At 35.2% G+C, this 12,443-nt stretch overlaps 4 protein-coding genes across 4 annotated transcripts; 2 read left to right on the plus strand and 2 right to left on the minus strand.

The window, feature by feature from the left end:
• Positions 1-337: 337 nt before the first annotated feature.
• Positions 338-1,285, plus strand: LOAG_16878 (hypothetical protein; the record flags this gene model as incomplete). The annotated part of the gene is made up of 3 exons (XM_020449533.1): positions 338-752; positions 937-1,038; positions 1,169-1,285. The coding sequence occupies exons 1-3, from the start codon at positions 609-611 to the stop codon at positions 1,283-1,285; spliced, it is 363 nt and encodes a 120-aa protein (XP_020306923.1). The 5' UTR covers positions 338-608.
• Positions 1,286-1,720: 435 nt separating this feature from the next.
• Positions 1,721-3,550, plus strand: LOAG_16879 (cGMP dependent protein kinase; the record flags this gene model as incomplete). Its single annotated transcript, XM_020449534.1, has 5 exons — positions 1,721-1,891; positions 2,165-2,393; positions 2,658-2,743; positions 3,076-3,193; positions 3,378-3,550. 5 exons carry the CDS (start codon positions 1,721-1,723, stop codon positions 3,548-3,550), a joined length of 777 nt encoding a protein of 258 aa, XP_020306924.1.
• A 1,067-nt stretch (positions 3,551-4,617) lies between these two features.
• Positions 4,618-8,705, minus strand: LOAG_16880 (hypothetical protein; the record flags this gene model as incomplete). Its single annotated transcript, XM_003144048.2, has 10 exons — positions 4,618-5,085; positions 5,213-5,366; positions 5,457-5,548; positions 5,656-5,732; positions 6,024-6,132; positions 6,499-6,721; positions 7,537-7,676; positions 8,177-8,264; positions 8,360-8,520; positions 8,634-8,705. The coding sequence occupies 10 exons, from the start codon at positions 8,703-8,705 to the stop codon at positions 4,618-4,620; spliced, it is 1,584 nt and encodes a 527-aa protein (XP_003144096.2).
• Positions 8,706-9,415: 710 nt separating this feature from the next.
• Positions 9,416-10,922, minus strand: LOAG_16881 (hypothetical protein; the record flags this gene model as incomplete). The annotated part of the gene is made up of 5 exons (XM_020449535.1): positions 10,837-10,922; positions 10,404-10,598; positions 10,095-10,192; positions 9,714-9,900; positions 9,416-9,633 (listed from the first exon to the last, which is right to left on the minus strand). The coding sequence occupies exons 1-5, from the start codon at positions 10,856-10,858 to the stop codon at positions 9,416-9,418; spliced, it is 720 nt and encodes a 239-aa protein (XP_020306925.1). The 5' UTR covers positions 10,859-10,922.
• Positions 10,923-12,443: the final 1,521 nt, after the last annotated feature.

Here is a 12,443-nt window from a genome sequence, read left to right on the forward strand (position 1 = left end):
AAGTAGTAGTAGTAGTATATATATATATATATATATATATATATATATATATATATATATATATATATATATATATATATATATATATATATATATATATATATATATATGGTATGTAATACAGAGTAGTGTTACTACAACTCTTGTTATTTGAATTTAGATATAACGCATACCGCTTATTCCTGCCACATACTGCCCATTTTCTCAGCGATCGCTCTGCGCCTAACTCCATTGAAATGGAAATAGTGCTGAAATGAAAAGGAGCAGAGCGAAGCTGTAGTAGAAGGAAGAGGAAGCTAGTGTATTTCGAAAACGACGGAATGGAATCGGGCGGGATGGTAGTCAGGGAAGGAAGCAAATGCTGCATTGATCGCTGTGTGGTATATGTAGTTGCTGCAGCTCTTGTTTTTTGCTACTGCTCTACTCACAAACGTTACTCGCTGCTGTTAACGACCACTGTGAGGGTGCGGATGCACGCACGTATATAACACATAGGCACCAACTGCAAGAGTGACGCCGGAAACGTACATGATAGTCGGTCAGTCGACGCATTTCTGGTTGCCCATTTGTGGTTTACGTAGGAATCTTCCAGATTACTAATTTTGAAAATGGGACAACATTTGAGCCTGAAAAGGCGTCGCAACATGAGCACAGGTGCTGCTACTGCTTCTGCTACATCTGCAACCTCTATTACTTCCACTGCAGGAGCAGCTAATGCTATCGAGAGCCAGAAGCTTGGCGACGAAACTGTGGTACACATCCTTACCTTTCTTATTTGCTTCATCGACAAGACCCAAAAAGTCTAATAGTTGCTTATGAAGTGCAAACTGCGCCAAGTAGTTAATAATTTTTTGCGTTGCCCATCTTTTCTTTGATTCAGTCTATTGTTTCGGTTTTCTTATTGGTTGTAGAATTTTATTACTAATCCGTTTACAGGTGTCAAGTCCTCGAGTAGAAGCAGCAGATGATGATGACACCATTGATGAACCTCCAAAAATCCAACAAGGAAACCGGCGACGTCTTGCAGTTAGCGCAGAGGTTTGTTTTTTGTCAACTTTTGTTAGCCAGAAATATCTAGCTGCACTAATTTTGGTTTAACCAATTAATAGATTTTTTTCCGCAAACTTTGTTACTAATAGTTTCTTAGCTATGTTTTGGACTTTTAAAGGTACCCGATGAAAATGAAGCTGCAAATTATGATAAAGTAGTGATACCTAAAGATGATGAAACTCGAAGGGCACTGGAAGCAGCAATGTGCAAAAAATATCCTTTTTTCGCATCTTGAAGTTTGTTTATGTATTCATTATCTTTTCCCATGTGTTTGAAACTCATTGTTCTCTGAATACCCAAAAAGATTTGGAATATCTTTACCTTATCTCTGAGGAATACATCAGCAATCTTTTCAGAAAAAAAAAACGAATAGTTCGAATCTTTAAGCGAGCTTGTTTTACATATTGGTATTTATCTGTTTTTAAAGCAATTAAAGTCTGTTTTGTCTGGGATAAATTATATTCCAAATGCAAACCAGGGAAGTCGTGCGTTGAACCGTAAGGAAAGGGTCATAATTTTAGCCTCAGGTCTGTGTTTCCCTTCACTGGTAGTAATTGGGGTTATAAAGAAATGATGGCGTTGTTTTTTTTTTTCATTTTTTTAAAAGACGAGGAGTAATATTTAAGCCATTCATTTAGAATCTTTGAATCCGAATTTCTTCAATTTGGAAATGAATTTTGCACTTGCAGAGATCATTGTAGAGAGGAGTATAAGTTGTCTTCAGGGAGACGAACAGAAAGCTATGTTTGACGCCATGTTTCCTGTTGAAAAGAAAAAGGGCGAAACTATCATTGAGCAGGGAGAGGAAGGCGATAATTTCTATGTGATTGATTCCGGTGAAGTAAGTTTTCTAAACACCATTCCAAAATAGTTATTCAAAGAGCAAATGAGTCTCATCACTCGATCCACTGCTGCAAAAAGATTAATCGTATGGTCTTCGTCATCGATTCTTTTTGTATTATTCTATTTTGTAGTCATAATTGAAAATCTTTTCTCATATTCATGCTGGAATTGATTGAATACGGTAGAAAATTTATGAGCCGGGATTTCCACGTAAATCCCTCTAGCAAGAGCGCTTGATCCATTTTCATATTGAAATTTCTGTCTTTTTCAGGTAGACGTATTTGTAAATGGTGAATATGCATTATCTATTAAAGAAGGTGGTAGTTTCGGTGAACTCGCTCTAATTTATGGAACTCCACGGGCAGCAACAGTAGTTGCAAAATCTGATGTAGTGAAATGCTGGGCGATTGATCGTATTACCTATCGACAGATCCTTATGGGATCCACAATGCGAAAGAGGAAGCTTTATGATGAATTTCTGTCGAAAGTCCAAATCCTGTGTAAGTCCTTCCAACTATTCCTTGTCTTGCTGATATTTGAAGAATCTGCAGCTTCAGTTGCGTCATGGCTTGGATTATTCGTTGTGTATTAGAACAATTCTGCATGTTATCTTTCATTGTTAAAGCTTTAGGAGATTTCTGAGGATTTCAGTTTGAATTATTCCTTGATAGTTTCAAGTTTTTATGATATTTTACTGCTTCATTACATCGTTACCCTGTGATTATATTTGAAGAGCTTAATATTAAGACTCGATTAACTTTTAGCTGATCTTGACAAGTGGGAACGAGCGAATGTTGCTGATGCTTTAGAGAGATGCGATTTCGAACCAGGAACACGTGTTGTTGAACAGGTTTGCTTTGCACGTACGGTCGTTTTCGTTTTTTATTTTTAGAATCACTAGTTACTATCATCTTTTTTTCGTTTAGAACATCTCAATGAGCTTTTAAGTTACAAAATTCACTTTCAGTGTAATAAAATTGTGTGAATTTAACGCTGATTTCGTTTAGAACGTTACTCGCTTCAAGTTTAATCTGTTCGTCTGGGAAGCATCCTCCATGTGCTTAGCATTTTTTTTTCTTATTTTTTTCATTACATAAAATAAGGGTTTAGGATGTGGTTCTTTTCACCATGTATTTTCACCCAGATTTTACAGACTGCCGAACTTTTGTTTTTTGAATTAAGGGACATCCTGGTGATGAATTTTTCATCATTGTGGAGGGGCAGGCAGATGTACTGCAGAAGCGAAGTGACGACTCACCCTTTGAAATCGTTGGACATTTATCTTCATCGGATTATTTCGGCAAGTTTTTAGAATTTCATTTTTAAAACCGTTTGATTCCATAAGTTTCCTGATTAAGATTACTCTCAAAGCATCCCAAGGAGCAAAGTAAAGGATACATTTTAAGTGCTGACGCCATCACCATGTCTGTTGTTCGGGATGTAAACACGGTTTTTTAAATTCTAAGCCTTGCTTTTTTTTTCAGGTGAGATAGCGCTTCTTTTAGATCGGCCACGAGCTGCAACTGTAATCGCAAAAACACCTTTGAAATGTGTAAAATTAGATCGAGCACGATTTGAACGTGTAATGGGACCGGTGCGTGAAATCTTAAAAAGGGATGTGTCAAATTATAATTCATATGTCAAGCTGATGACATGAACATTCATTTAGTTGAGGCCATATAATTTCAGCAACCTTTTCTTTTTTACTAGATATATTTCCATATTTTGAGGGCGTCTGGTAATACTTGGTATGAATGTGTTCTAGAATTTTGCAAACTTTAATGGATCGAAAGTATTTTCTATCCTTAAAACAGTAAATTTCGTTAACGTTTTGCCGCAACTTTTATGTCCTACCACACGGTCTCTCCTTGTATGTCTTCGATTAGGGTTTAGACATCTATTTCAGACTATGTATTTTTCAGCAACTCTGAAGCTTTAATGGTTAGGAGCATAAAATGTTGAGTGGAAATAGCAAGCAGGCAAAAAAATAAGTTAACACTTATTGGTACTTAAACAGTTCATTTGTGCAGTAACTTTAGTCATGAGGTGTTTCAATTCGCTTTTTTTTCCCAATACCCAATTCCTAACAAGCTGTTGACCCGTCACTTTAAGGGAAAATTGAAACGATTTCATCACATTCTTCAGTTTGTAGTCCTTCGTAATAATCATATTTTCCAGGTTAGTTTGCTCCAAAATTCTGTAAAGTTTTTTGTAAGACAGCAGTTGTTTTGGTTGTGGTGATATTCTTGTCTTTTTCCTTTTTTTGCCATCCGCAAATAGCTATCAAGTTCACAAAAACTAATATTTCAAGTATGGTGTTATTAAATGACTGGTTGTCCTTGTTAGATTTCATTTTGTTACATAACTTTTTCGCCATTTTCAGTTCCTTTTTTCGGTATTGCTGTATCACCATTTTCCCACTCAGTTGCTTTCCTTTTTTCCAGTGTTCCAGTTATAATTATTTCAGTAGCGCCAATCCAATTTTTTTTGGATTAGCGCTCATATCCATAAAGCATATATATATATTGCTATTTTCTGGATTGCTTTGTATATCATCCAGGTCTGGAATTCATTTGCTTTTGACTCGATACATTTTCAAACACCAGCTTCTCTCTAACTGAAGTATATAAATACAACAATGTCTAACTTTGGGCAATGTATTTACAGCACACAAAATGATCAATAGGCATACTAATTTCACCGCACAATAACAGGTCTTTCACTTCAAACAGCTGCTTCATTACCGTTTTGCAAAGCTGCCAAGACGCTGTCACGACGCTTCACAAATAGACGACCGTCATCCCAGGGATTCTGCAATTTCATGGGTGGGAAATCGTCTCGCAGTCTACGTTCTCTGGAACCAACAACTACTGCCAAACAAAAATCTTCTGGGTCCTTAGATTCGATCGCTTTTCCAGCTTCTGCAGCCGCTTTAGTTAACTGTTCAGTGACCACAGCAACAATCTCACTAGCAGTGGTTGTTGATGCTATCTGAAGGCGAACCGAAGTACCACAAGTAAGGCCGCACTGGTAAGCGGCGTAAACTTTAATCACTCCAGTAGTTGGAGTTTTTCTTGGTTGTAAACATTTGTCGAGCCAAGGTTCAGTTATCGATTTGGTTAGTGAGATGACGCTTTGTGGCCACATATTACAGAGGTCAAGATATAATGGACTTGTTGAATCCGTTGGATCCTGCAGTTTACAAAGTAGCTTTAATATTATACACCAGAACACATGCATCATTGCATTCACCAACCAGTGTGATATGTTTTTGCAGTCAACGAAGCTAGAGGAATTCCGGAAGACAGGTATTACTCACGCTTCTTCCTTGCTCATTTTGACTACCTCGGTCATTTATTTCGTTGCCGATTGTAAGCAAACGTCTCAGTGGTACGACACCTGTGGCTTGTTTGTTTCGTGCAGTAGAAGCGACATCACCAATCCATCTCACTGATTTCCAAACGTTTTCTAATCTGAAACAAAAGCGAAACATTTCAGAGCTGCGCTGGAAAGGAACTGTCAAGTTTTTTGTAAAGAAATTCTGTTTTATTTCAAAGCTATACCTGCGTTGGAACTCGTCCAGTTTTAGAAGTACATCAGCGTAAACGTCGACATCTTTTTCCAGTAGGCTGTTTCTCTGTTCGTGTTGTATGTACTGAAAGTGAGCTTTACAATGAACCGTTTACAGTTACGAAGGAAGGGGATAAACGTTTACCGAGAGCAGTATTAAAAATTTTACAATCTGAAGCGTTTTGTATTTACCGTTGAGAAATGTTCGATAAAAAGTGAGAGCCGACAATAGTTACCGATGAAGTCCGGATTGTACGTACACAAATGAACTGAAATCTTTAATGTATTTCCACAGACGTATTTAAACACATTCTACGAAAAGTGCAGACGGAGTTTTAAAGAAATCATATGGTCCACGTTGTCATACAGGGGTCTTAATTCGCCACAGCTGGTAAAACTAGATTAATAAAGCATAGGTTTATAAATCTGAACAAAGCTTACAAAGCCAATATTTCGGGAGATTTGTGAGGTGGATACTTTCCCTCCAGTATGGAAAAGAGACGAATACGGGATGAATTAAAGTTCACTAGCTGAAAAATCATGAGATACGGTATACTTACTCGCTTCGAAAACTTGGAGTGGAAGTGTGAAGCAACCTTTCTGTATAGGTGACGATTTTAATGAAGAATAACTTGGCACAGTACAGACGTCTTCAGTTTTTGGTAATAGCTAGAAAGAAATTCGTCTGGAAGTATCTGATTTGATCATACTCGATAAATCTTCGCGTTTTTTTAAGACTTGGGATGCCCTTTCAGAAATCGTCAAATGAAAAATACATGAGACCAGAATTAAAGGATAATGTGTTCATAGTATATAATAGTTATCCCTTCTTCCAGAAAAGGAAGATTAGAGAGCATTTTCGCATTGAAGAAATTCAAGTACAGAGTAAGAGCAAAAGTTGACTTGTCGTAACCTTATAAGATTACCGGATGAGAAATATTAGTAGTGGTAGTGCAATCATCAATTATTAGAATTTAGTAAACATAAATGGACTGAATTCTTTTTTGTAGTAAATCTATATCAGAAATAACTTACAATTATGAAGGAAACGTCGAATTGTAATTGAAAAACTTGTAAACGATAGATACGTTGATTTGGTATGAGATCAATATCAATTCCGAGATCATTAAGTAAACGAGATATTGCACTAACAAGGGCAGTGTGAAAACTGAATTGCACTGGTGTTGGAGGGTTTGATACGTTAATATCCACGGATCGTAACAAATCCCACTCTTCTTTTGTAATGTGTGGATTCTTTCTGCAAAATTATTTTGAAAATATATAAACTGGAAATAAACATACCACTTTAAAACATTCGTCAAATTGCATCCCTGGTAATTAATCTGAAATCCTTCTATACTGAAGTTGAACACTTTTGACCTTTGAATTACAATGTCCTTATTTAAATGGAATTGTGCGTTGCTGCTGGAAACTTCATCCATGAGGTAGAAGGTAAATGATGTGCTGAAAGGCGAAAATCAATTTACCTCTCGGTTTTCTTTATTTAAAATGTTATATTGAGAAATGCCGGGTTCCAAATCAAGGTGATGATTAATTATTACTAAAGGTTCTAGCAAAATTCTTGCGTTGCCATATACGGTGCTCCATGGATCAATCAATCGAGAATTATTTCCAGCATAAGATCCAAACCCAATTTTCAGTTTGGTACTTTTTTTCATTCATAAATGTACCCTACCAGGCTCAAATTTTGCGACACCGTTATCTTTTCACAGTAAAGCAAAATTTTTCGAAAACCTCGAATTGTTTGAAAGTCTGTAAATAATAAATCTAGTTTCTTTCTTCCAGTTCAAACCTCAGTTCTCCAGCGATATTGAAGAAATAGGTAAATCAGCAAATACCAAACTTTAAGAAGCAGAAAATGAAGACTTCAAGTATAAGTTGCTAGGATGAAAGAATAACTAAGTAGCAGAAGAATGCAAGCAGCTATAATAAACAAAAAAAAAGATGAAAAGTTATCTTATTAACGCATATGGGAGAATAGATGGTGTATCTCGAGGCACGACGACGCCTATGGAATTGATGGATGAATATAGTTTCATGTAACATATATACAATCCTCTTTGCAGCCTCACATGTGAAGACTCGAAAAAATTGATAATCCTAAAAATTTCTGCCCACAACATATCCATCGCCTGACAAGCTCCTCGTTTGCGAACTATTTTGTTCAAAGGCAACCATCTTGTTGTCAGACCCTATAAATCGCTTAATTTCCGATTAAAATTCTCAAGCAGGACATAAAATATGGATATACTCGGGTGGAACGAGATATTTACTATCGGTATATAAAGTCTCAAAACCTGACCTAAACGTCTCACTGCAGAGTGAACAATGAGACAAGGCAAAAGTGCGATATGGTGAAACATATGCTCTAAACTCTTCAAGCAGTTAAGAAAAACACTTATTATTGTATAAAACTTACGTAATGAATTAGTAGTCTGTTCAGAAATTAGATTAAAAAGAGGTACCGAAAATTCCTTTAAAAAGCGAACGCATAATTGGGTTCCAATTAAATCTTGCTAATTAATACTCGTTTTAGCGCTTCAGTGGATGATCTTTATATTTTCTATTTCTTCAGCAAGAAATGAAGATAAACAATTCTGCTGAAAGGCTAAACTGCAGTGTAACAGAACCTAGGAAGTTTTCGGAGAGAAAGATCAGTTCTATTAAAGTTATTAAAAGAATACAAAGATACCTGAGCGGTTTGTGATCCGTTTAAAAAACGAACTGTGACAATAAAAGAAACCGAATTTGTTTCGTCCACGATCGGCTGGTAATGAACTCTAAAAAAAATTAAACATTTACAATCTTTTATACTTTCGTCAAAAAATCGACTTGCAAAAAACTTTCACGTTTTGGTTTATAAGCAAATAATAACCTTCCGATGTCTTTCACTCCAAGAACTGTATGCATTTCTATTGCAGCATCGATAAATCTACTACGAAAATAAGAATTTGACGAGCTTGAATTGTTTGTTTCCTGCAAAGTCGACATTTCATCCCAGGCTAATGAGAGTTTTATCGCCCAGTACATCTCATCCTGAAAAAACGAACGCCTTAAATTGGAAGAAATTTGTAGTTTCGAACTTCTTTGCAATTCTTAAAGGAATCTGCGATTTGGGAAACATTCAGGAAATTTAAATTCAGACTTACCTTCCCGATGCAAAACTGCGTCTGATCAACAAGAATAACTGGAAGATAATCTTCAACAGTACATACTTTCATTTCTGAGTAAATGATACTTACTAAATAGATACCCCTGTAAGGCAGTGAATATATAATACAAAACTTGCAAATTCAGATTCATGATTCATGAATTTAAACACTTAAAAAGTTTATTTTTAAAAGGAGCCTTTCCACCGAAGTTAGGATAACATGGTGCTTCTTAATAAAGTGTCAAGAAGAAATTTGAGCTATTGCGCTTTTGCATATTTACATATCATCATTTATTATATAAAAAATTCAATTTCAAAAACACCTTTGTATAAATTTAAGAGACCGGAAACCGCCAGCAAAGAGACTTTTTATGTTGCCTTTTTTCTTTTTGTCGATTATTTCGTTTGATTTGGGAAATACTGCAAATCATTCGTGATTTTAAATCAAACACAAAATTAGGTTTTCCGGTATAATTATATTAAATTAGAGTTCAGGAGATCTGATCTTCCGAAAAAACTGAATCTAAATTCAAACTTAGTCATGCTCACACGTTTGCCAAATTGGAGACGAACGATATTTTTCAACATCCAGAAGAAGCTTCGAAAGATCACTCAAGTGATATGGTCGCTGTAAGCTGCTTGGTACGTCCTCCCAACATGAAATCAAAATTTATGAGGATTTCAGTCGATTTAATGAAAAACTGTAGCTACGTTAGAAGTATTGATTAGCTAAAAGCTCGAAATTCAAAGAAGGTTTCGATGCACGGTAAAAAAAACGCATCACAAATTTATTAAATTCCATAAAGTACTTGAAATCAGTAGTGACTTAGGTGTTGCTAGGGTCGGGTGACCAAAGCCACCAATGGATGCAGCACTAACGCGCACAGAATATCGTAATCCACGTTTCAGTTGAGATATAACTGCATAGTTTTTCATAATAGTATCCAAAAGCAAGCTTCCCTCAGTACTGTTAAAATCGTCGCACAAGCTCCATTCAACTAAAGTTTTTTAAATTCTACAAAATTCCATAACTAATTTCATGCATAACTTTTCAATGGTAAAATTGTGAAACGCCAACCTTTGTAGTTTACAACAAGATCCATATTATGTTGACGAACATCTTTCCAACTTACTGTTAACTGATCTGATGCTGAAACAACTGCTTCAACGTTGGTTAATGGTCCAGGAATAATAGTATTTTCCAAAATAGCCTTCATTTTTTTCATTTGTAATAGGCGTTTCTCTAGACACTCTACCTGCTTATCCTGCAAAACTCTGAATTACTTATTTTTTATATAACCAAAAATAATTGAACACTGTTTCACAAAGGAAATTTTTGCTCAAATAATAGCGTTCCTCAGATGTTACTTTATTTCGAAGAATTGAGGTTTGATTAAAAGTTTTAGTAAATTTACTAAAATTTGATTTAATATAGAAAATACATATGCAGTTTGCTCACTTCATTTTGAATATTGGTGGTCCTCAAAAATCGAATTTCCTCAGTAATAAGTTCTGTGCTTTCTCGAATTTGTTGTAAACGGCGTTCTAACGGACACGCTTAAATATTTCAAAAAAGAATTCTAAACTAAATTCCATTGATTTGATTTCTTTCGTTCTATAGAATCAATCCTTCTGAATGGGACAAAAGTTGAATTTCATTCTTTTATGAATAATAATACGATTTTGTATTTCAATAGCATGGATATTTAAGATATTCAAAAAAGAAAAAGGTAATTGAAAAGTATGTATAAGGCCGCGCAATACTCACAATCAACATCAACTGTGGCTCCACTTCGCAGTAATATTTCAGCACACTGTCGATGACCAAGCATTAAGGCAAACTCAAGCAGTGTCCACTCTTCCAGGTAAGCGCCGTCGATTCGGGCATCAAATGGTATGTCTGTTTTCGACAATATTAATCTTAGCATATCCTCATCATTTGTCTCAATAGCTAATAGCGCTCCTAAAATTTGTTATTATATCATTTCTCTTGATAATTTAATGTAACAAATTTTAGGAGTTTCTCCTAAAATTTGTTACATTAAATTTTTTGTAAACAACAAATTGGAAATTCCAACCTATCGCACTTTAATGTTTAAATAGTTTTGCTGCTTTCATAAAAGCGGATGAAAGAAAATTAGGAAATAATGGGTTTATTCTGATGCTAAAATCTGATCAAAAAAGTGAACTAAAATTCACACCATTGGAATTTAGCATATTCATTTTCAATTTTCTTTGTAAAATTGTAAAACATCGATTATTTTGATCATTTGATTTATCGTTTCACATCGCCGAATTGCAATTATTACTAAAAAATGTAGATCGCATTAGATTAAAAATTGAAGATTATCATCCGTATAAATCAACTGAAATTCTCGCAGGATTCTGAAGCAATTCAAGCAAATTATCAAAGTCTGAGGTATCTGAGATCTACTAATAATCAGTATTAATGACAACGATGATAAAGAAGATATTGGAAGGGAAATTTCTGAAGAAGTACGGCAAAACGTTAATTTAAAGAGAAATATAACTGTGTAGAGTTGCTGATGGAAAATCAAGTTATATTTAAGGGACGCAAACAGCGTAGACAAGGGATTTAAGGGTGTGCAATGGGAAGGAGCAATTGAAGAATGTCGATTTCGTGTGTCTCTGTGGTCGCAGAAATTAAATCACCCAACTACGAGGTGATCGTTTTATAAACCTCTCTAACATTTTCTAAAGACGATAGAGCAACTGATGGCAGGATAGGAGCAGCGATGAATTAATAACGACAAGAAAAGTATTACCGATATAATTTTATGCAAAAATTGAACACCTGCAAAAGGAGCATTATTCTGGTACTCTGCAAATAGTCACTATACATACAAATTAGTTATGAATTTTTCTCCTCAGCTTCAATAGCTCCGATTTCAGTTTCATTGCTACCAGTTAAGGTTAACTCCTAGAGTGATTCAAAATGCTAGAGTGATTCCCGAAGACGTGCGTGTCATTAGAAGAAAAAAAATTTGATGCAGTTAAAAGAAACTTTTGAAAGTTTGGACAACCAAAAATCTAGAGACCACCTCAACATTACATGCTATAAGAAGTTTAATTAAAATGCAATTTTCTACTTGACGATGTTAGACACTGTCTAACAATTAATAAAATTCAGCAAATTTGAAATCAGTGATAATGGATGAAAAATTTATGAATTTAGGTACATTAAATTACTACAGGTTCGAATTAAATTAGTTGTAGATTTAATAAATATATTGAACCTACCCCGTATGAGTTATCTTTCGAAGACTACTTTTAAGGCTAACTGATGAGCTCCGATTCTTGTAACGTGAACATAATGCGTACGATTCTGTTCTCGTAAACATACGGTTGACTCAAACCTGGAAAGATTCCTTGGAAAGTAGGAAACAAAATCAACGTTCATGCATATAAGTAGTAAATTGTGAGGTTTGTGCCATGTGACCAGTAATTTCAAGGTCACTGAACTAACTATTCAATTCACTGTACTCCTCAATAGCAGACGGTAGATTGCTATAGTGCTCACTGCTGCCTGCATACATCCCATGCACTGATCACTGTATTCCTCCTTTGATGGATGGTCGGTATCGATCATATCAAGATATCCCGAGCAACCAGATTACAAAAAAGCAAATGATTTTTTTAATCCCTCAATTTCAATCTGTTTCTGTAACTCATTCAAGTTCTGACCAGTTTCATTTCGATTGAAATTTCAGGAGATGGGAAACCAGATTCTAGAAACACCTTTATATATATATATATATATATATATATATATATATATATATATATA

Source organism: Loa loa (assembly GCF_000183805.2).
Source record: "Loa loa unplaced genomic scaffold supercont3.25, whole genome shotgun sequence".
Lineage (NCBI taxonomy): Eukaryota > Metazoa > Nematoda > Chromadorea > Rhabditida > Onchocercidae > Loa > Loa loa.